Consider the following 23,485-nt stretch of genomic DNA (forward strand, 5'->3'; position numbering starts at 1 on the left):
TACATGGCTCTTTTTCCAACATAAGCTTATAAATGGCAAGAGATCCATTGTGTTACAGTAAAAGTGCCAAAAAATGGTCCTACTTATTAGTCATTTGTAAGTAATGCTCTAGCAAAAAGAAGCCACAACTAAGCCTTGAGTGTTTTCAGTCCTACATCACTGGGTCCTTTGCCAAATCCATTGCAGCTGATGCTGTAACATCAAGCCCCAAACATCCACGACTCACGTTCTGGCTCTCCTCTGCACCGAGGACCTGGGACAAATTTAACATCAAACATACACAAATAGCACGTAAAAATGCTGAAATAGCAGAAAGCAGTCACCCACCTGGGCTGGTCTCGCAGACTCCGTCGAGGTCTCCAGCAGCTCCCCCTCCACTATCACGGGTAAGAGCAGGCCCCGGTCGCCAGGACCTGGCTGCCGGGGCTTCTCCTGGGGCGCTTCTCTGGGGGCTGTGGGGGGCAGAGGGGCACCGGCTCGGCCTGCGCTGGGCTCCGCTGGTTGCTCCTGTGGGGTGCCTTCTCCAAACTCCAGGGTTGCAGAGGTTTCCTGAACTTCTCTGGGTTCCTCTCTGATAATTAACTCATCCAGCTTTTCTCCTGATGCCGGGGCTGTGGTGAGCACCTCGCTGCTGGTTCCCACCTCAGCGTTTTTCTGGGTCTTCCTCTCCTCCAGTTCAAGTGCCACAGAGAGATCGTGCCCCTTTCTGCTCTGACCTTTTGTCACCACCAGAGCTTCCCCTTGTTCTGGGAGAACAGGGAGCACCTGAACCCCTGGGAGGAATGCTTCATCCTTCTCAGAAATTGGTTTCTTCTCTTTTTCACCCCTGCTGCTCTCCAGCTGCTTTTGCTTGGCTCCATCTTTTGCCAACCCCGCAGTAATCTTCTTGGTGGCTGTGTCAAGTTTTGGTTCTGGAGCACTTGAGACAAAGTCTCCCTCCTTCCCTGGAATTTCTTTGGATACTGGAGTAGGAAGGGACTGCTTTTCCACAGAAGATTTCTCTGGCTGAGCACTGTCCCCTGGGACACCAATCTGCTTTGTTTTCTTTTTCTTGCTTTTCTGTTTTTGGGTAGGTTTTCGCTCAGTTTCACCTACTTCTTCTCGATCAGCTTCTGCATCCAGTCTCAGGGTTTCTCCTACAGGGTGTCTGACAGCTCTTCCGTCTGCAAGCTCATCTCCTGCCGGCCTCAGAGGGACACCAGCCTTGGGGGGTTCTCTGGACATTATAGGGCCCAGCTCTTCCTTCCTGCGACCCACAGAAACAGCTTCCCTTGGGGCTGCCTGTACTGCCTGATCCAGGCTTGCTGCCTGCTGTCCCCTCACTGCACCTTCTTCCTCTGCCACAACCTCCCCTGCACTAAGAACCCCCTCCCTGCTCCTCTCCGTACCGCTCTCAGCACCATGAGGCACCTCTGTGTCAAGGAACGGCCACTCTTCCTCGAACCCCAGCCCTTCCACTTTCCCCGTCCCCTGATCTGCTGCTTTCCCTCTCGATTCCTGCCCCCAGGCCACTCTCACATGGGAGCTGCTTTTTGCAACCCCCTTCTCCGCAGCCTTTATCACTACTGTCCCTTTAGAGAGAGGTGCTGTGCCTAATACTAAGGGGTGTTCTGGAGCCACTTCAACCTCTCCTTGTCGCTGACGTGTGACACCATCCCCTGGAGTTTCTTGAGGAAGCAGTTCTGGTTTCCCTTTCCTTGGCATCACCAGGGATGTGGCAGGAGCAGCGGCTGCGTCCCCAGTCAGGCCGCAGCTCGCAGCTTCAGATCTGGCCTTGTGCTCAGCACCACCGGGCTTCATTGCAGCACTAATAGGGAGGACCACACCTTCCTCTTCTGGAGGTGTTTTTTCCATTTTTTCCTGGGAAAGGTGGGGTTTATCTGCTTTGAGGACCTCAGAACCGTATTTGCCTTCAGATATTTGTGCGTCTTGAAGAGTGGCAGCTAATTTTTGGCTAATCAGGCCTTTTTCAACAGCTTCCTTTAAAGTCAATCTTTTTCCACTGCTAGCATCAACAATTCCTCCGCTCCTCATCTGGCTGGTCGCGATGACTTTGGCCATTTCCTCATCCAGCAGCCCCTCCTCCAAAGCAGCCTTCAGGGAGAGCCTCTCGCTGACGGTGCCCTCCACAAACCCCCCGCTGTCCGCCTGAGCCTGCAGCAGCCGCAGCGTGGGCAGAGGGTCCACCCTCCCCAGCTTCACCGCCTGGGCACACGTCAGCTTGCTCCCCGTCACCTCATCCTTGATGGCTCTGAAGGGATGGACCTCCAAATACCTCTGACCGGATTCAATGTCAATTTTACACTTCTTTATGAACTCCGAGTAGGGCACGAGCATGCAGTTCTCAGGATCTACAATGCCTCGTTTCACTTCTGGAGACGACAGGACTTTCTCCACAACCTGCCTGGGCAGCAAGCCCTCCTTCACTGCCTGGCAGAGCGCCAGTCTCTGGCCAGAAGCAGGATTGATAATGCTTCCACCCCCGGCCTGGATTTCTTGCACTTTCCTCTGGAAGTCCGGACTAACAAGCCCTACTGATACTGCCTGGGGCAAGGGCACCTTCTCCTTCGTTACTGGATGAATGTATTCATGCAGGCACACGCTTTCAGCCTTCGTGAGTTCATTACATAAATCTTGATTGATCAAATCGTGCTTCATGGCGTCATTTACCGAAAGCCTCATTCCAGACACGTGATGAATTATTCCTCCATCTGCAATCTGCTTGGTCAAGAGCTCAAATGCTTTTTCCTTTTCAAGGAGCCCTTTTTCAACAGACTGCGCAACAGTCAAAGGATGCTTGGTTTTGGGATCCACAATTCCACTGGTTTCAGCCTGCAAGCTAATGAGCTTCTGCCTGGTTGCCTCATCGGTGCTTTTCCCTTTGGAAGCCTTCTCCAGCTTGACCAGCTCTTTCTGACTAGTTGGCTCTATGAGGCCAAGATTTGAAGCCAACGTGACTGATATTTTTTTGCCACGTTTCAAGTCAACAATCCCTCCAGTAACCACCTGCCCTTCCAAGATCCTCATTGCCGTCTCCTTGTCCAGAAGGCCAACTGCAGCAGCATCCTTGATAGAGTAGACAAAGTTATTGCCTGGGTCAAGAACACCACTTATGGCTTTGTCGGATGCGAGAACTTTCTGGAGAAGCTTCTCATCCATTAAACCTTCTTCAATGACATCCTCGGTGGTTAATGATTCACATGTTTGTGAGTCGAAGAAGCCACTGAACATCTTCATCTTCTCCATCAGTTTCACAGCCGTGTGGCCAGGCACCACTCCACAGGCTACTGCTTCGTTTAGAAGAAGAGTCTTCCCTGTCTGTTCATGGATTATGCCACCACTTTGGAGCTGCGTTAACAACATTTCCAAAGTGTCCTCCTCATCCTGCTCTGTAGGGGCTGGCAGGGATGTGTCATCAATACACTCATCACCCGCCGCTTCTTTCCTCTCTCCTTCCTCCACTTTCAATACACCTTCAACGCTTTCAGTGTGCCTCTCCGTTTGCTCAGCCTCTCCAGTTCTAGGGAGCACAATCTCCTCTCCTCCCACCGTGCCATTCTGTATTGTTTCCTCTTTTAGCAAATAAATCTCTCTAATGTCCTCCACCTCTAATTCAGGTTCCTCCACATCCTGAGACCTCTCTGCCATTATTTCCAGTCTCTCCGTACTTTCGGAAATACCCACCAACATATGGCTTTTGCTTTTCACATCACCTGCCCCAGTTTCCAATGTCCTCTTCTGATCTTTGATATTTTCCACTCCACCTACTATAATAGGCTTGGACTCTTCTGTCTCAATCACAATTTCTTCTGTTTCTCTGAATCCACTACCAGAATCACTGGGATGTTCTGGCACAGACAATTTTACCTGATGTTTGTGTTTGCTTGTAGAAGCAATTTGCTCTCTACCAAGTTTGGATTCAGTCTCACTTTTGAAGGTAGCCTGTTCAGTGTAAATCAGCCCTTGCTCCTCCACAAGCAGGATATCTTCTGCATCCTCCAACGGGCGGCTTCCAGGTCCCATCACCACCTCTCCATTCTCCAAAGCAGTTCTGGGTGGCAGGACCTTTTCGCTTTGCTCTTTTGAAGGAGCAAATTGAAACTCAAGCTGCTGCAAAGCCAAACCGTTGCAAGGCTCTCTTTCAAGAGCTGCATTTGCCTTTGTCTCCTCAAAGCCTTCACTCCCTTCCAACACATGTTCGCAGGATCCATTTTCTTGGGTTTGGATGAGGACTTTAGTGAGATTGTTCAACTCTCCATCTACCAAGAGCAGCTTCTGGCCATCGTGGATGTTGATGTAGCTGTGGGTCATCAAGTGGAACATCAGCCTTTCGTCGTCACTCCTTAGCAGAGGGTCACTTTGCTCTTTGTGACCTGTGGGACTCTTTCCAGAGGAGCTCTGGCCATTCCTGCTTCTGCTTGGAGAGCCAGCGAGCTGCACGCTGGCCATGACATCAGGTATGACTGTTGATTTCAGCTTCTTCGCCACATCTCTCTCTAGGATGCCATGGTCAACTGCTTTCCTCCAGGACAACACCTCTGTGGTTTCTGGTATAAAGACAGCCTTAATGAGTTGCCTCTTGCTGAGAATCTTGTAAACCAGCTCTGTGGACAGAATTCCTTGCTCTAAAGCATCTGCAACTGGGATGATCTCTCCCGTCTCTGGCCACAGGAGCCCCATGAAGGACCAGAGGGATTCCAGGACCACCAATGCAATCCTTGGTGCTACCAACTCTTTCCTTACAGCTTCGTCAATTGTAAGTCTCTCTCCTGTGACTGTATCAATGATGCCACCTGTCTGAAGCTGCCGGATTAAAAGTGTGCATGCCAAATCCTGGTCAATTAAATTATGTCTCACAGCCTCGTCCACAGTCAGCCTGTGCCCTGTCCTGGGGTCAACAATGCCACCAGCAAAGAGCTGGGCTTCCAGCAACCTCACTGTTAACTGTCTGTCTATTAGTCCTTCCTGGACGGCACGGAAGATGCTGACTTTTCTGCCTGATTTCAAGCTCACCATCCCACCTGCCAGCTGCTTGACTGGGAGCAGCCTCAGTCCAGTCTCTTGGTGGATGATGCATCGGTGCATGAGCTCTGGCAGACTGATTTTCTCTGCAGTGTTGGGGTCAATCAAATCCTTGCCGCATTCCAGGTGAGACAGCAGTCTGGAATGAAGCTGGGGGGTAAGGAGCCTTTCTTGTAGAGCTGCCTCCATGCTGATTCTGCCCTGAGGGGTTTTAAAGCCCCCCGTTACAAGTTCAACCTCAAGAATCTTCAGCCCAATGCTCTCACTAATCCTCCCCTCTTCTATCGCAGCAGCGACAGGTAGGAGCTGCCTCCCTTCACATTGGACTTTGTCCACCCGCTGGAGAGCATCCTTCAATTCCTGCAGCACCTGGAATGTCCTGAGATCAATGATGTTTCTTGCCAGACCTTCCTCCAAGGAGAGTTTTTCACTGGTCTCTGGAACATCTAAGTCGGATGTGATAACCTGGGCCTCTAAGAGGATGAGGCCAGTATCCTGATCTATAAGACCTCTCTGCATGGCACCAAAGACAGGGAATATTTCTACTGTGCCAAGATCGATCACTCCCGCCACTGCTCCGTTGCCCTAGAACGGAAAGAGAAGGAAAAGAATCAAACCAAAATCAAACATTTCCAGCACTTGGATTGCATGAGATCTAGGGAGGTACCAGTTTAAAAAAAAAAAAGTTTCAAAACCCCAAACAGGCTAGAAAGTGAGTCCCAAAGTGTTCAAAGTGCAACTCCAAAGGCATTGCAGCACACAAATTGGTGCATTTGCTAGCTTTCAGGTTGCCAGTGAGTTTTGATGCACAGCTAGTCCATCACCAAGGGCAGCACCGAAATGCTTCCAACATCCACCACCAGTAATGCAGCAAAACAGCAAGCAGTAACACCCAGATGTGGTCCTAATGCTCCACAGAGAAACAGGGAAGGAAACCAACAAACACACCAAAACTGTCCAACAACTCCATTTAAAAAAAAAAAAAGACAACATGAATCCCACTTTGTACTAACAGAAGAGAAAAAAAAAACAAAGACGTCACTTCAGGGTACCTAGGAAGCTCTCCCAGTGCAGTTTCCACCCTGATTCCTGCCATGCTTAAATCCTGCTCTTTAATGCCAGGATGCCCAGGGAACACCGTGGGTCTCATGCCACGGAGCAGCTCCCCAGCACCACAACCAGCCAAGCACGAGAGCACAGGCGCTGCCCCTGGCATGCACAGCAGCTCCCCAAGCACACCCAACTGCTCCGGCACCTGGAAGCAGCTGTGTTCTTTAGGGCAAGGGAAGAAATACAAGAAGTTGTAGCTCCCAGCATGGAGACAGCGACAGACTGGGAACAGACCATCTAACTTTGGTATTTCTGGCCTTTTCTTTCTGGCACCCCCACAGGGAGGGGAAGAATTCAGATAATGACACTGAGTAAGAGCACTCCGGACCTTTGGATTTCTCCTAGTTGCACTGTTTAGGTGTAAGGTTGGCCCAAGCACTAAAATTTTTCTGTCGGGACAGGGAGGAGCAAATCTGGATTCCCAGGACCTCAGATGTTGGTAATGGTGACTCTGACAGCCCAGGCAGGCAGGTGCCTTGGAGCAGTGGCACAGCAGAGGATGCCGCCTCCACCACGCTGCGTGTAGCTCCCCCAGCACCCCCTGCCACGGAGGCTGGGTGGGTCTGCTGGGAAACACCAAGCTCCCACCAGCATCACCAGACTCTGACATGCATGTTTGGAAATGAACAAGCCATTGAAAGACAGAGAAGAAGAGGGGAAAGAGAATGATAAAAGAGGAGATGGGAGGGAGGGGAGTAAAAGGCTTTTACTTACCAGAGTTGCAGGGTGTGCCTTGAGCAGTTAAAGACAGAGCCTTATGGAGCAGTTCAGCCGTATCACACACAGTGTAAAGCTTGGTGTTAGCGTCCAGCATGCGACTGTTTTGTTTGCAAAAAGAACCCCACACACAGGTCGTCCTCTTTCACTTTGTGTGTTTTGTTTAAGTCCCGGAGGGTTAGTTAAACTTGTAAGCAAGGATGTCAGTTAATCTTAAAAACAGTTGACGTGAAACACAAACTGTACAGGGACACATCATGCTCAATTTAGCGCGTTCTGCTTTGCTTTTTTTTTTTTTTCTTTTTAATTTTATAACCTCTGTCTTGACAATTGGATGTTTCCAGCAAGCAAATGTTAAGAGTCCTTCATGCTCCCTGTACAATGAAGCAACTGTACCACACAACAGCCACGTGATAATCTCATATGTGGGCCAAGGATCTACGGCGGAGCCATAGTGCCGTTTTGCTTCTTTTCCTGGGCTTCGTCAAGAGAGTGAGTGAAAACTGTTCTGACCTGAGCCCCACAGCACGCTCCTGCTGCACGGAAATGGCCCAGCGAGCCCAGGAGAAAGCTTGCACACCAAGGTCATTTTCCTGCCCAGGAGGGAGGAAAAGGGAAAGGGAACAGCATCCTTTCCACTGGCAGGCTTCTCTCAGCTGCAGCGGTGGCAGAAGTGTTGAAGCTGTGATGGCTGAGCCGTGACCACCGCCTGGAGCGGGTTTGCTGTGCGGAGCAGCGGCACTGCGGGCTCGCTCTGCCAGACGGGGACTAATGGGACTTGCATGGTGACAGCCAAAATGTGTTGGAAAGCCCAATTCAAAAGGGAGATGCTGTATTTGTAAGTGAAGGCTGGAGATACAGATCTCAGATAAGCAGCCCTACCCCGTCTTCCCGTGATCTGCTAGAGCAGGGCTTCACTCACAGACCCAGCAGCCCAAACCCACACCATGTCCAGATCTGAGTAGGCCGTTGCTTCAGAGTACAGGGAGCCAGCAAGCAAACACACAAATATATCCATCGACACATGTATATACACTTATATAACACGTACATGTATATCTGTGAATGACTGAGGACAGCTCACACCAGTACAGAGGCAGTAAGGATGCGCCTGGAGCCCCCCTACCCCACGGGACTGGCAGGAGCACTGGGGCCCAGCGGGCCCAGCTGGGGGCAGTGCAGAACCCGTGTTTGTGGGGGCCCTGGTGGGACAACGCAGTCCCCTTCCACTTGGAGGGCAACTTCATCGAGGCACAACCCAAACAAATCCCTCGCCAGGCCCTGAGATGCACGAGGCTGCAGAGGCGAACATGCTTCTGCAGAAACCCACCTTCATGTGCCTCCTGCATGCGGACTGCCTCCGAGCCCCAGCCCTCCCTGGTTAAACACTGAACGGGCATTACTTGAGGAGACAGGCTTGCCAAGGGCACCACTTTCAGGACAGAACTCCATTTTCCTCTGCCCACCATGTGAGCAAGCCAACCTTTTTTCAGCTCTGACTGAAAGCATTGCAAAGGACAGCTCCCTCTCAGTGACCTGCAACAGCAGGTCAATGGCTCCTGTTCGGCCACCAGTGGCCACCCCAGCCCAGACACTTCAGGTCATGGACAGAAGAGATGGGAGGCAACCACATACAAGTAAGAAAGCTGACGGGCAGGAGTGGCTGGTGGCCATGAGACACAGAACCGAGCACAACCGTGTTCACACCCTGAGGAGGGCCCTGTGCCGTGCGGCCACTGGGCTGAGCGGGGACCAGTACCTTGTGCTCTGTCTCCTGAGCCAGCTGGCTCTGGAGCTGCTGGAGCTGCTCCGAGGAGTCGCTGCAGAGCGCCTGGTAGGTGTCCTTCAGGGCAGCGATCTGAGCGGAAATCTGTTCCTTCTCCTGATGGGAAAGCCTGCAAGGGAAAGGAAAAACTCTCAGGGAAGTTACACAAACCATCTCCCAGCTCCTGAGAATGAAAAAAGTTTTCTCATGAAGGAAAACGCCAAACCCACAATGAGTCTCCTCTTCACACTGCCCTACTTTTTGCCTGGCACAGTGAAAATGAGGGACAGTAATTGTGCTCGGCAAAGACTGACCTGCATTATAATGACCAAATCCCCAAATATTCGGGGTTAGTTCACTACTAAAGTGGATTAGTATTGTCCCAACAGAATAAACAGGTTTCATAGTTCATAGTTGTTGCAGATGAGAAAAATGGCCGCTTTCCTATGTAGCTAGGCACTGTTTTCAATGGCAATCAGGCAGTGGGCTCTGAGGACACCAGCCCACCAGCACCCACCTCAAGGTAACTCAGCTCCCCCCCCTCTGCTCCCCCTGCCTCCCTCCCTCCTCAGGCTGCACTCACTTGTGGCTGTGCTTTGCCAGGAAGATTTGTGAAGTTTTGATGGCCTCAGAGACCTGCTCCTTCTTCGCAGCCAGCTCCTCATTGAGGGCCTGTTGAAAAAGCAGAAGGAAGCTTAATTCAGCTGTGGAAAAAGAGTTGAAGTTATACAAACAGCCTCACAGTTGCCCTCACAAAGCATGCCATAGAAAGCCTCGGGGCTTTTGGTCATTAGAGATGTAGGAAACCTCTCCTGGAAGCAGAATAACGCCGTGATACAACAAGGACAGGCACATGTAACATGCATTGGTCAGAGATGGACAGAGAAGGCCCTGTGTTTACCTGCTGCTCTGAGATGGACTTCTCGATGTCGCCCAGCTCTCTGCTGCTCCTGGCAGCAGCCGTCCTGCCTTGCACGCTCTGCCTCAAGCCCGAGGCCCAGCCCAGGAGCTCCTTCACCTTGTCCACATGCTCCTGCTTCTCTTCCTCCACTACTTTCTGCAAAACAGAGGAGAAAGACAACCATGTCAAGGGGGTCCCAGCTGCCCAGAGGCAGAGAGGCTCTCAGGAGCAGCACCTGAGACACAACCTAAACGTGGAACTGAAAAGCTGAGGGTGGACGTCAGAGAAGTGAAGCGGCATCCTTGTGGTGCCAGGAAATGAGCCTGGATGATTGTAACGGAGTTCAGTTCCGTACAGTTCCCTTACCTCCTCTTCCTCCAGGCGCCGCAGAGCATCGCTGATGTACTTCACGTGCTGCGTGGTTAGTGTCACCAGAGCTGTATAGCGAGTCCGCAAATCCATGAACTGCAAAGGGACAGACGGAGAAACAGGACGCATCAGTCACAACCAGTGAATCAGTGCAACGTACCGTACAGTACACGACATGGATGCACCACCTCTCCCTTGGGAGGATCCCCAGGCACCTCGCAGACCCAGTATAGCACCACTGAAATGCAGCAACTCTGGAGGGGAGGGATGTGGCCACACACGGCATGCTGCACAACACTGGAGCGAAGGGAAGACTCCGGTCACGGACACTGGGGCAGGTGCTCAACTCTTACAAAGAGGGCCACTGGGATCTTTAAAATCCACATGGAGCAAACAAGAGCTCAGTCTCTAAAGGGCTCATCCCAAAGATGCACACACAGTAATGCTGCATGGCGCTCCGGTTATTTACCTCGCTGGGCCGAAGGGCTGAGCTGACCCTGCTGGATTTGACCCAGGGGTTCCCAGGAGTCTAGGTATTTCATACCTGGTGCTTAGAGCACTAAGCCATCCTCTCTGGCTATTGGAAAAAACAGCGAGGGTGGAAACTTTATTTATACAGAGAGTTCAGCAGAAAGGAGCTCATTTCACAGAGGCTGCTTGGCGATTTGCTCAGAGTAGAGGAGCCCCCCACACCACTGCCCCCTCGCAAGGGGCGCAGACGCGTTCCCACCTCCTGTGTGATGGCATCTGAGGACGAGAGCATGCGTCGACGTTTCATGGGGGACTTCTGCTGCGACTCCACAAACGCCCGGTATGTCATGAGCTGCAACTCATAGTCCTGCAAAGGAAACCAGGATGGAGAGAAAGATGTTGCAGTCATTTCTTTCATACTGCACCCTCAGATCTCTAATTCCTGCTAGTTTGCCTGCAGCTGGATCTCTGCTCATGCCCAAAGTTAAGAGCATGCAAGATGCAAACTGTCCTGGGGCTGTTTCTGCCCAGCCAACTGTGCCCTAGATTTAGGAAGGGGCCCATACCTTGACAGCAGCCGAGTATTGCTGGGAGAATTTCTGACACTGGTCCAGTTTGGCTTGATTTTTCTCGATTTCTGCAGCCAAAGCCTTCAACAAAATTCAAAGCAAAAATGGTTGTCAAGATGACTGCCACAGGTGAAAATGTGCTGAATTTCAGTCCCTGTCCTTTGCCTTTTTGGTGAAGCCTTATAGTCTCCTTTTTTTTTAATGCAAGGCCCATTTCCACCTCAAGTTAAGCAGCTTCTCTGCTTCTCAGACAGCTCAGGCCTGCAGTGTCTTCCCCACCACATTTCACATGCCTTAAAGCATTCATATTTTCAAGCTTACAGATGGAAAAAAAAAGACACGGTCACTGCAGTGACCATGCTGTCAAGACATCTCAAGCTCCTGTCTCACCGTTTGCTGGCTCAGCTGCTCCGACAGCACCCGGCTGTCCTCCGCCTGCCCAGGTTTCATCAGCTCCTGCTGGATGGTGATCTCCTCGATCCACTGGATTAGGGTGCTGTGGCACTGCCGGTAATCGCTCAGCACCTCCTGGATGCTTTCCAGCTCCGTGTGGCTGAAAGGAGAATCGGGACAAGAGGAGGGTGAAGACCTGCTGTAGGCTTTAGGGATATCCCAGTCCCCAGTGGGACTCCCAGCTGGAAAAGTATCACTGTAAAGCAGCCGGCCGAAGCTCTCAGTTGAATCATGAAAGCAAATGGGGGCAGGTTTCTCACCGGGTCTCAATCTGGGTGCAGACTCTCTGCCAGCGATCCCACAGCTGGCTTTCCTTCTCCTGAAAGCGCTCGAGGTCGATGCTGCGCTCCTGCCTCAGCTGGTACAGCTGCTCTCCCACTGCCTTCGCCTTTGCCATCTCCTCCTTTAGCACGGAGAACACGGAGCTCTTGTCCTTCACTTCCCCAAGCCATTGCTTCAAAAAACAGCAAGAGACAGCTTGAGTTTAACTTCAAGGAAAACAGAACACACGGCTTCCCCTAAGACTGCCATTAAATCAGAGATTCTCTGCTTCCTGTAGCTGAAAAGCCTGAGAAAGCTGCAAAGAACAAGCCGATTACAGACTTAGGAGATGCCAAATGGAGGGGAGCATGTCGCCAGCTTGGAGCAAGTCAGATTGGATCATCAGCCCCTGTCTTAGAGCAGCGGACACGTAGCTGCCAAGATGTTCATATGTATTAGCTTGTGCTCTACAAGTGAAAGCACAAGGCCATAGCAGCTCCTTTACCTTTACAGAGCAATAGGGGATCACATAAGGAGGACAAAACCTTCCTGGCAGCTATTTTGGGCAAGAAAAACAGCATGCAACGTAAATTCAGCACAGAAAGGGAAGGACCCTACTTGACAAACACCAAAGCGCTGGCTGGTTTCTCCCTGCACACTTTGAAGTGAACAACACCAACCTGTAGGGCAGTTCTGTGCGACTGAATAGCTGTCAGGTCAGCTGGGACGGCCTCCTCCTGGCTCAGCTTGACCTCATATCCTTTGACCAGAGACTCTGCTCCTTGGGTGCTACGAATAATGACATCAACCGTCTTCAACCTGGCAAATCAGAGAGAGACAGCACATTGACACCCAAAATTTGGCAGAGATCCTCTTGACTGTGAGGCTGTTTGCACCACGTCACAGACTGATGGCGCTCAACACAAATTGTTGAGTTAGAGGAACAGAAGAAGGGTTTGTAGCAGACGGATACAAAAAGGTACCCACAAAGAGAGGCAGGTCCCAACTCACTTGTCCAGGTAGATGGAAGACAGCCCGTACATCTGGTCCATCTTGTTCACCACCAAGTCGAGTTCAGAACGCAAATGCGGCGTGCTGGACCCAGCAGGAGCTTTGTCGAGGAAGCTGTAACACCTCTCAGAAACGTACCGCAGGTCGGATTTGAGCCTCTGCAGATCCTCCTGCACACGCTGTGGAAGGAAGGGAACAAACATGAAAGGGGCGCCCAAGCAGGCAGAGAAAAGCAGGATTGTCAAGGTGAAGGGGACAGGGATGAAATCAAGCAGGAAGCTCGCTTGATTTCCTGCGTGCTTTCTGTGCAAGATCCCCTCAAACACACAGAGGCAGGCACCCACTGCCCACACATTCACCACGGAGAAGTTAAAGCCAGTCCAGGCACAAGCCACAAGCAGTGGCCGGCAGCTTCCTCTCCTCCATGGCTCTCAGCAGCACTGACCTCCTGCTCGGCGATGCGGAGGGTGTTCTCCTGGATGCTGTCACCGTCTGCTCGGGTGCTGCTGGGGGACTGGATGCGGCTCACAAGTCGCTGCTCACACTCCTCCAGGCGCAGACGGATGTTCTTGAGCTCAGAGAGATACGTCCTGGCAACAGTCTCATCCTTGTCTTCTGCACATCACAGACAAAGCAAAAGAGCAGCTCTCAGCCCTGCTCAGTTCCTTCCTGGAGCCTCGGAGCCACGCACAGCACCGAGGTGCTGGGGGGTCTCAGCTCAGGTGGAAAATCAAGTTCAACTCATTCAAACACTGCCAAGAACGAGTCCAGCCACAGGACACCTCACGTGGCAAAGCCAAGGCCACCAGCCCCAGTGGGACTCGGTCCTGCCATGCCCCCAGCTCTGAACAGTGGGACTGCGGCTGCCAAAAACATTTTGTTAAAAGACTGAACACGGAGAGGACTCTGTGCTCAGAATGTGTCCCGACTACTGACTAAACTCGTCTCCAACAATGTTAGGATAAGAGGACTTGGCAGTTAACCTGAATATGCAAAGCCCAAGCCTGCTCTGCAGGAACATCACTGGACAAAGGCTGAACATTTGAATGGATGGAGGAATAAGTAGAGCAGCTGCACACACCATCATCCAGCCAGCTCAGAAAAAAATGAGAAAATGAAGCCATCCCATAAATCCTTTGTTTATTAGTCCCCACAGCTCCTGGTTAATCCATCAGCCCTGTGAAGCTTACCATTCTCCATGGACTCCAGCAGCTGTCGGATGTGTTCCTTGGAAGACTCCACTTCTTCCTCCAAGCGCAGCCGGTCTGACACTGAGAAGAGCTCCGAGTCCCGGCTGTCCTGCAGGAAGTCCTCATAGTGCGCCTGGAGGCTCCTCACGGCTTGCTGGCACTCCCCTTGAGCCAGGGATCTGAGCTGCAAGCGGAAAAGCAACGTCCATTTCCAGCCTCCTGCAGATCACCTGAAGCCAGCCTCCCAAGTGCAGCACCTCCATTTGCCAAGTATTTTCTCTTCCGAGGAGAAACGGCAAAGCTCCTCCGTATCAGCCTCAAGTCTCCCTCCAGCCTTGCTCACTCCCCAATGAAATGCTAAGTCCACAATCTGTTATTTCAGTTCAGTGCAAACTGCTGATGCTTTTTTTTACTGGGAAAAAATGCACTGAAACCTGGTCAAAGACCCTTGGCTTCCCGGTCCTTGTGGTCTCTGCTCTTCCCTTTAACACTTCCTTTCATCCCCATCCACGCGAGGAAAGCCGGCAGTGCAGCAGTGCAGCTCAGGAGCCAGGCACACAGAAATTTCTACCGTACCTTTTCCATGCTGAAGCTTTGCACCAAGGCGATGTCCTTCCGCAGGTAGTTCCAGGAGATGAGGCTCTTTGTGTTCATGTGGAGCTGGTGCCACAGAGCCATCACTTTCTGGTACAACTGCTCAACCCTATGAAGGGAAGGAGCAGATCTGTCAGCCCCAGACCTCCCCAGCACAGCAGCCCTGACCCTGTTCATCTGCCGGCCACCACTGCCAAGCAGCAGCCTGCCACGCCAGCAATCCCAGCCTACAGCAACACTCCTGCCCTCCTGCTGCTCAGTGCAGGAGGTCCCTCCAGGAATCCCTCCTCCCAAACTGATATTTGCTCTTTTACAAGCTACCAGAGCAGTTGCTGTGACAGAGTTTGCAGCCCTACATCCACAAGGGATTCCTTCCTTCGCTCACCCCTGTTCCTCCACCCCGGCTCCTTCCCACAAGGAGCTGCTCCTCCCATGCCATCACCCTGCCTCTTGCAATTCATGCAGACCAAACGCCAGGCAGGGATGTTTTCCTGCCCCCACCACAGCAGACCTCTGAAAAGTAAATAACCCACCGCGCAAGGAGTCTCTGCACCCCTGGGATTCCCCCACAGCAGAGACCAGCCAGTTACCTGTTGGCCACCTCGATGGCCTCTTTGTTGGGAGGGGGGATCAAGAAGCACACCGAGGGCACCATGGCCTCGTTCCCCGTGGGGCTGATCACCTTCCACTTGGTTCTCTGGGAGTTGTCTTCCAGCACGCACTCGTCGTTCCTGCAGATGGTGATCTGCGGCGGCACCAACACCCAGCCCGTCAGAGCCAGCAGCGGGGCCGCTCGCGCCCACCCTTGCTGCCAGCCCTGTCCCGCGGAGGACGGCCAGCCCCCACGAATACGGCTCCATTTCATCAAGCAAAAGCAGATTACACTGCCCAGCAGTTCTGCATGCACTGTCTGGAGAGGAAGGCGCTAGGAAGTCAAAGCTGGCTGCCACCCACGTGCTGGTTTGGCTGAGGTGGGTGAAGCTCACCCTCCTCGAGGAGAAGGACTAACTCCTGCCCAGAATAAATCTGAGACGTGGAAGTCTCCTCCGGGAGAACCAGCCAGCTACTTCCCTCCTCCCCACTTCCCACTCCGTTCCTGCTTGTCATTGACAGACAAACTAAACTGGTCCTAAACCATCACAGGCAGCGCTCCCCTGCCTCGTTCTTGCAGCCCGCTCGGAGCCTCACCTCGATCTGCCGATAGTCACAGACAGCCTTGATGGGGATCGTGCTCTTCACGAGGTGCTCCGGGTTCCTGGGCCTGAGCTGCACGATGGTTTTGGAGCGGCCCACCAGGCTGGCGACGGAGCTCTTCGACTGGATGAGCTGCTCCTTCTCGTCCTGGCAGGAAGAAGGACCAAGCACGGGTTGCTCGAGGACGAGGAGGAGAGGAGGTTTCTCTCAAGCACCTCGGCACCCCCTGCCCCAACGCCAGCCTTCATGAGGCTGAACAACCATGTCGGGAGGAGCCGGCTGCCCTGACCAGGGTGGGAAGAAGGGGTCAGGAGAGATGGGGTGGGAGGAAAGGTGGGAGGGAGACGAGTTCAGCTTGGGCTGGGACCTCTCCACTACTCCTCCCACTGCCCTGCCAAGCTGCATGCACGCCTCTGGCTCTTTTGCTGCTAGGACAAGAAGACACTGTCTTTCAAAAGGGGAAAAAAAAAAAAAAAAGAGAACACAGCATACACCAAAATGAAAGTCCCAGGAGGTTTAAATGGCAAAGAGCAGGACAAGCCCCAGCCCGAAGCCAGGGACACTGAGTTGCCTGGAGGAGACACCACAGAAGCATGCTCCCTTTTCTAAAGCAAAGGATGAAGGCGTGTTTAAATCAACGGCTGGAATGGGGATACGATGAATTATGTGGGTAAAACATCTCAGGAGAAGTGGCTAGTGGTGGAGTGATGGCACAGGTCTCTGGATTTGGGCAGAAATCTGCTGGCTGGAGGGACACGTTGTGTGAGTGACTCCCACGAGTCCCTGCTGGGTTCGGAGATGGGACGACCCAGGGGGCTGGTGGCAAAGCTCCCACAGAACAACCTCTGGCCACTGATGGAGACGTGTGCGGATCACGACACTGGAAGCTCGTGTGATTAGTCGCAGCTAGCCTGATCTGGCTGCAAAGGTTAAAAAGGATCCCAGAAAAGAAGCTCTCCCTCATGCTTTGTACTCTCAGGGTTGGTTAGTGTGCTAAGAACAGTGGAGGATAATTTAATGGTAAAAAAACAAACAAAAAAAAGAAGAAATGATTAAATAAACTACCTGTGCCTGTCCCCGGGAGCATGATTGGAAGAAATAGAACTTTAACTCATTAGGTAAGAAAGAGAAATAAATCTGAGCTGGGGCAGCTGCCCCTGTCCTGACCCTGTGGACGCTCTCCAGCACCAGCCTCTCCCGCCCGCCGGCCGCATCCCAGGGCTGCCAAACACGGCTCAGAGAGCCCTGCGGGCTGCTCCACGTCCTGGAAACCCTGCAGGACAGAGCAGGACAGCCCCGGGACCGTGACAGAGAGGACGGGCCCCCGAGCCTGCAGGATAGGGGCCAGCGAGCCCTGGCCCAGCTGACGCACCCATCGTGAGCCAGCAGCGGCATCGCAGCCTCCCTGCGGACATGCTGCACAGCAGTGGAGTCCACCAAAAGTAAAGCCAAAGCAGCCACCAGCCTTCACAAGCAGATTTAACCTCCCTGCCCTTCCATCAGGGCTGAGGTTAACCCACAGCCCAAATCCTCCCTGTCCATGCCTTCAAACCCCATCTGAGGCTTTGCCACCCACCGCCCACTGCCATGGTGCAAAGGATTCATGGCAGATTCGGTCTGTGCAAAGAGCAGAGCTTCTCCTCCTACCACCATGCTCTGAGGGAGCTAGCAAGCTGCTAACAAGCAGCAGCATAACGAGAGCAGGTTTCAGGTCCACTCGATGCCTCCACCAGCAGAACATGGCCACCGCCACGCAGCTGCGGGCAGGCACCGATGGGAGAACTAGCTCAGTTGTTTTGTTCTCCACGTCTCTACCTACGGCCTCGCACAGACAGCACTTGCCACCTCTCTTTACCAAGGGGCACAGGAAGATGGTGGCAAGTGTCCCTAAACAAGGACCTGTACCCTGCTGCAGCCACCGAGGCCCAGCTCTCAGCAGCAGCATTAAGCGCACACGGCGGTGCAGGGGGGGTCACGCACAGCCTGTGCCCCACGGCCGTGTACAGCAGGCACACAGGGCCCCGAGCAGCGCTGCTGCAGTGGAGCAGGGCAGGCGCTGCCCACCCGGGGCGACGGGGACTTCAGCAAACCCACCATGGAGTCCTGCAGCAGGTCCTCCAGCCGCGTCAGGCTCGTGTTGTGGTCGCAAGAATACTTCCTTTTGATGGAGTCCTGCAGGTTACGCAGGTACGTCTCCGACTCCCGGGCATCGCTGAAGAACTGAAAAGCCAAAGAGCGTCACAGAAACCTGCACAACTCGGCCCAGCTGTCAGCAACCCCCAGCTCTACAGGAGACCACCCCAAAACCTCAGCGAGCAGCATCCTGCTGCTGTTTGGTAGCACTGCAGGAGCAGTGAGCATCCTGCACAGACGGCCAGAACCGCACGGAAGCCGAGCCCTCTGGCCCAAGTGAGATATTCCCTGAGAGCAGCTTAAAAGAAAGAGATGGTTCAGAAGAAAGCACCCTGATGAGCACTGCAACCCCCTGCTTCCCTCTCCCACAAAGGGACACGCAGAGCACGAAGCTCATGCGCCGGGACCCAGCAGCCGCTCCATCGCAGCCAGCTCGTGCTGCAGGGTTTGCTCTCCCGCTGAAACCAGGGGAATTTGGGGCTCCCCTCCTGCATACCTGAAAATAGGCAGCGTTCTCCTTCACGTGCTGCTCCACACACAGGCAGAGCTGCTTAATCCACTGCCACTGAGTCTGCACAGCAGCGCTGTAGGCCTGGGAAACACGCAAACAGCAGTGAGTGATGAGCACTTCCCAGCAGGAGGGTCACAGGAAGGACAGCGCTGCTGCCGGTGGATGGACGTAGATGGGCAAGATCTGGCTGCAGCCAGGATTGTTTGGATGCAGACACAGAGCACGGGAAGGCAGAACAGGAACCGGCACACGTCGGGGGCTGCTGCAGACACAGGTTTGCCTTCTGCCTGCCTGCCTGCCAGCAAACCACACGCCGGCCACAGCGTGCCCCTGCAGCCCTCTGCTTCAGCACCACAAAATGGGAAATGGGGGGACCCCCAGGAGCCGTGGCCATTCCCTGCAGCCCCATGCTGCTGGAGGGGGCTCGCGCTCTGCACAAGCTTATCGGTGCCTCATCACCAGGCCGGGCGTGTTTGGGAACGGCTTTATATTTCCTCACTGTGTCCCCAGATTAAAACAGCTCTATCGTGGCTCTGATGTGCTTCTGCCACCACAAAGCACCACCAGCTCTGAGCACCTGTGAGGGCACCGCGGGGCAGGGCAGCAGCTCCGCGCGTCCCCAAGGCCATGCCAAGTTGGCTTCCCCCCCCCCAACTCTCCCCCTGCCCGCTCACCTCTACGGTTTGCTTGGCGGGGTGGTTCTCCAGGGACAGCAGCTCGGCTGTGTCCTGCAGGGACCGCAAGATGTCCTGCTTCTCTTCCAGCTCCATCGTCAGCTCCTGTGTGAAGGACACGAGCAAAGGCCAAATCTTGGCTATCAAAAGCTGCCTGCACTCAGAGCACGTGGCCAGCTAATAAAACAAGCAGTAACAGAGCACTGCAGTAAACATCAGCAGATCTCAGCTGCCGATAGGAAACCAGCAAGGCTTGTCAGAGTAGCACAGCCGTTTCCCATCAGGATGCCTCCTGCACCAAACACACGGGGCAGACCTAACACAGATGCTGGAAACCTGCCCAGGGACCTCTCCAGTGCCAAACATTACAATTGTGGAAAGACAGCAATTTATTTATACTGCTTTAAAGAGGAATCAATTTTCCTCTTTAGCCCAGACTTTTTTTTTGCTACATAAGCATGTCTTTAGTTTCAAGCGGTGCTAAAAGAAATCTTTTGATGCCTTTTCAACTGATGCTCAATTAAAACAGACACTTTTTTGTACCTTCGGCTCTAGGGAGAGATCTTTTATCAGCTGCACTCAGGAGCTACAAGCTCAGTGACTTGGGAAGGAGCGTGCTACCTCTGGGGACTTGTGCAAGTAGCTGAAGGTGCCTCAGTAGCTCAAGAGCAGAGCAGAGCAATCCACAGAGCACCCATCCTGCCAGCCCAGCGCCGGGCCACTCACTCACCGAGAAGTAGTTTCTCTTGGCTGCAATGTTTGGATTGCTGTCGCTCCAGTCATATGCCAGCTCCTCTTCCTCCTTCTCGTTCAGCCAAATCAGCTCAGCAGTGGCCCGAGACACAAACCCATGCAAGCTCTGCAGGTGTCTCAGTCGGAAGCTCGAGGTTTCCTGAGCAGAACGAAGCGACCCATGCATGAGCTCTGGGAGCAGGTGCTGAGCCTCGGCAGAGACTCACAGCTCCTCTTTCCTGCTTGGAAGACGAGCGGTTTCCCCAACCTCCCCAGCAGACCAGGGATGCTCGACCTGCATGGCCAGGACAGACCTGCAGTGGGAGACGTTGCTCGAAGCGCACACGAAGCGCACTCACCATCAGTTTGCAGTACTGTGTCTCCAGCTTGCCGAGCGTCTCTGTGTAGCTGGCACGGAAATTCTGAGACATTTTACCCTGAAGGATGAAAGCGTTCCCGTTACCTGGTGCAGGACAGCGTCCTTTAAAACCCCACCTCCAAATCTTTCTCCCCAGCTCTGTATGAGCAAGAGGAAGAGAGGATGGCTCAGGGCAGCAGCCTCTTACACCAGCCCAGCATCATTCAGAAGCTCTGTCCTTAAAAAATATCCACCCCAGCCACCTTCACCCACAAAAGTGACACCCTGATGCCCTCCTCTTTCCAAGTGCAGCGCGAGGCCCAGCACCACCCCATGCACAGCACCATACCTCATACATGCGGGCCTCCTTGACGCTGGAGCCCAAGTCCTCCACGCTGGCGTGGATGTGCCGCTGCGTCTCCAGCTGGGCTTCCACACTCGGCAGGTCGCTGCCCCACTCTGCCCGCTCCAGCCTCATCTGAAACAGGCCAAGAGGTCCAAGTCAAGCTCCTGCAGACCAGGAGTGCTATCTCAAACAGACACGAGGGCAAAGAAAACTCCTAGGTCACTGAAGAGGCAACAAATATCCCACCAGTCCTTGTAGGTCTCAGGCCTACGGAAGACCAAAGGACTGACTGCATCATGACAGATTTGCATGCAGCTTTAAAGAATTTTCCAATATCTGCTGAAGAATGGGATCACACGAGGCGAAACTCAAGACAAAAGCATCAGTGCTCTCCAGAAACTCTGAACCATCAAAACAATTACTATTTGCAGATAAAGGCAGGAAAAAAAGCAACACCAGGCCATCTTCAGTCTGGTCCAGAGAGGCAGAGGCGGCTCTCACCTGCATTTCCTCGACCCAGGCCAGCAGCTCGTACACGAAGCGGAGGCTGCCTTCATCTTCGGAAGAGGAGATGGCCACGAGCTCTGTCCTGGTCATGGGCTTCCGGAACCAGGAGGCAGAGGAGGTGTGCAGCCCTTTGGTCAGGGGCTCGCCCTTCACGTGCGTGGTGCTCAGCGTGGAAGCGGGCGCCAGCTCCAGGGTGGAGAAGTGGCCCTTCCTGTACAGGTTGGTGCACTCGAGCCTCAGTGTCACCAGCTCGTCTTGCAGCCGCATGATCCTGGTGGAGCAAACAAGGCACGTGTGAGCAGACGGGGCTGGTGCTGCGCTGCCTCCTGGCACGTACGCGCCCTCCCTCCCCGCAGCGGTGCAGAAGAGCCTGAGCACGCTGCTCCAGGCGCAGGCTGTGTGAGCCACAGCTCCTCTCACCTGAACACCAGCTCCTCCAGCTGGTAGTAGTTCTCATCCCGGAGGATCTGCACATCCACCTGCAGCTGGCGGATGAGCCCCTCGCACTCCTGCAGGTACACGACCACGTCGGACTCGTACTGCACTGGCTGGCCGGACTCCAGGTGAGCGGCGTCCTGCACCGAGACGGGGGAGCCTGAGGGCTGGGTCCCCTCCAGCCCAGGCACACGGGCAGAGAGAACGGGGTGGAAACCCAGCACTGACTTCAAGACTGAAAGGAGCTTTTCATCCTCAAGCTTGACCCGAGTGGAGGAACATCCACTCCTAACTCACACAGCACCCAGGACGTCCCCTTTAGAACAGCTTCTGCAGATGAACTGAAAATTGTTCGTGATGGAGGCTCCCTGCAGTTAGTGACTGCTGTTAAATGGGTACTTCATTTCTTGCTTGGGTTCAACCAGCTGCACCCATCCCTTGCTCCTCGCTGCACCTCTTTGTCCCAGAACAAAACACTCTTCTGAAATGTACTCCACACCCAGGTAGCTACAGTCTGCAACCCAGTCTTTTCTGCCACTCTTTCAGAGAAAAAAAAAAGCATATTTCTGTGGGTTTTTTTAAGCCATATGTTACCACAAGCTTTCCCAGAACTGTAGTTCTCTTCCAAGCCAGCAGCTTTGCAGAGGTCCAGCCTCGCTAGCTGCACCACCAGCAGCAGCCTGTCTGTCCCCAGGATCCTTGTGCTACAGACCACCGGGTATCCACCTGTGCACCTACAGTCCTGCTGCGAGGGGCTCAACATCACAGGCAAAGAAAGCTGCCCGAGGAACCCTCAGCCCCACGCAGAAGAGAGGAACAGAGATGGGCATAAAAGAAGAGGCAAAAGAAAAAACACCGGGAGGAAAATAACACCCCCCACTCACAGCTTGCAGCGTGTTCTTCGCGAGAGTGAGTTTTTCTTCACAGCTCAGAGCACCATTCTGGATTTTGTTCGCGATTTGTAGCAGCAACTCCAGCCTGTGACGACAGAGGGAAGAGAATGAGAACGGCTTTGGGACACCCCTCCAGGCAGGGGCGCGGGGGATGTCCCCGCAGGGCTCTGCCCGCAGCAGGCGCAGCACCGACCTCTCCACCGCTGGCCGCAGAAGCTTCTCGCGCTCCAGCATCTCTATGATCAGCTTGCCCCACTCCTCCTCCACATCGTTGGGGTGGTACCCCTGGGGCAACTTGATGCGCCCAAATTCAATCCATACCTGGAGAAAACACCAACAGAATGGCATTTCATTCCTCCTTCTTGAGCTGGCCAGAGACAGACTCCAGCAAAGAAAGTGGGGCTACGAGGCAACAGCTCTGCCTCCGCTCCTGCTGAGTGCTACTTGCTAAATAATTTGCCCTGAGGGTTATTTCCACTTCTCTAATCCAAAATAAACCTGGAGTGAGCACACTTTAGTCTTGCTAAAAGCACAACACTCCCACCTACAAACCTCTGGGTAGCTATGACAAATCTTACCTCTAACAGTTTGTAGAGCTCCTCTATCCTTCCTTTTTCCTGCTCTCTCGCTGGGATTTCAGTTTCTTTGAAGTGTATGTATTGGTTATAAAGTGCCTGGGATGAGAAAGGTTGCATCAGAAACCACCCCGGCGAATGCCACCACTTGGCTCTTGGTGCCAAGGACACAGGGTTCTGCAGAGGGACCTTGCCCAGGACCTACCTTTAGCTCTACGGGGTTCTGGGGGAAGGATTTATCTGACATAAGTATCGTGTGCTGCTTGATCCAGGAGATGAGGGACTCCACGCGGGTCTGGTACTCCAGCCACCTCGAATCGACCTCCTGCGAGGTAGAGCACCCTGCTCAGCTCAAGCACTGCCAGCGGGTAGGACACCGCGGGGCAGAGCCCAGCCCCTCTGGACCAGCGCATCCCCGGCCGCAGCAAGGAGAGAACCCAGGCGGTGTGACCACAGTTGCAGCGCAGACCAGCAGCCTGTGCCTCCCTCCTGGGAGGCCACCCGGGCACAGGAGGGAGGAGGAGGCCTCTTCTGGCGAGCTGCTCCCTGGAAGCCAGCTCAGCTTCCCCAAGCTGCCCACGGCTTCCTCAAGAGCTCAAAACTTGGGGGATAATCTGCATGATATAGAGAGTGGCACGGCCCTGAGGCCCACCAGCAGCTCAGGAGGGCAGACACGCTGATGGGGAAGCTCCTT

The 23,485-nt window shown here is 53.6% G+C and overlaps 1 protein-coding gene across 1 annotated transcript in view; it reads right to left on the reverse strand.

Annotated features, from left to right (window-relative positions):
- The window catches only part of MACF1 (microtubule actin crosslinking factor 1), a 117,145-nt gene that overhangs the window by 71,755 nt on the left and 21,905 nt on the right, over nt 1-23,485 (reverse strand). Inside the window, exons 10-37 of the mRNA XM_050715157.1 lie at nt 22,997-23,116; nt 22,795-22,890; nt 22,410-22,537; nt 22,208-22,301; nt 21,309-21,463; nt 20,883-21,159; nt 20,385-20,513; nt 20,037-20,114; nt 19,676-19,837; nt 18,946-19,050; nt 18,257-18,352; nt 17,722-17,847; nt 15,622-15,774; nt 15,024-15,178; nt 14,416-14,542; nt 13,840-14,023; nt 13,095-13,264; nt 12,650-12,828; nt 12,319-12,457; nt 11,638-11,831; nt 11,315-11,477; nt 10,922-11,005; nt 10,615-10,722; nt 9,882-9,980; nt 9,516-9,671; nt 9,198-9,286; nt 8,609-8,744; nt 328-5,607 (exon numbers count right to left, since the gene is read on the reverse strand). Of these exons, the coding sequence (XP_050571114.1) occupies nt 328-5,607; nt 8,609-8,744; nt 9,198-9,286; nt 9,516-9,671; nt 9,882-9,980; nt 10,615-10,722; nt 10,922-11,005; nt 11,315-11,477; nt 11,638-11,831; nt 12,319-12,457; nt 12,650-12,828; nt 13,095-13,264; nt 13,840-14,023; nt 14,416-14,542; nt 15,024-15,178; nt 15,622-15,774; nt 17,722-17,847; nt 18,257-18,352; nt 18,946-19,050; nt 19,676-19,837; nt 20,037-20,114; nt 20,385-20,513; nt 20,883-21,159; nt 21,309-21,463; nt 22,208-22,301; nt 22,410-22,537; nt 22,795-22,890; nt 22,997-23,116 (8,982 nt within the window). The remainder of the gene's footprint in view (nt 1-327; nt 5,608-8,608; nt 8,745-9,197; nt 9,287-9,515; nt 9,672-9,881; nt 9,981-10,614; nt 10,723-10,921; nt 11,006-11,314; nt 11,478-11,637; nt 11,832-12,318; nt 12,458-12,649; nt 12,829-13,094; nt 13,265-13,839; nt 14,024-14,415; nt 14,543-15,023; nt 15,179-15,621; nt 15,775-17,721; nt 17,848-18,256; nt 18,353-18,945; nt 19,051-19,675; nt 19,838-20,036; nt 20,115-20,384; nt 20,514-20,882; nt 21,160-21,308; nt 21,464-22,207; nt 22,302-22,409; nt 22,538-22,794; nt 22,891-22,996; nt 23,117-23,485) is intronic.

Source organism: Cygnus atratus, chromosome 23, assembly GCF_013377495.2.
Source record: "Cygnus atratus isolate AKBS03 ecotype Queensland, Australia chromosome 23, CAtr_DNAZoo_HiC_assembly, whole genome shotgun sequence".
In the NCBI taxonomy this organism is placed as follows: Eukaryota; Metazoa; Chordata; class Aves; order Anseriformes; family Anatidae; genus Cygnus; species Cygnus atratus.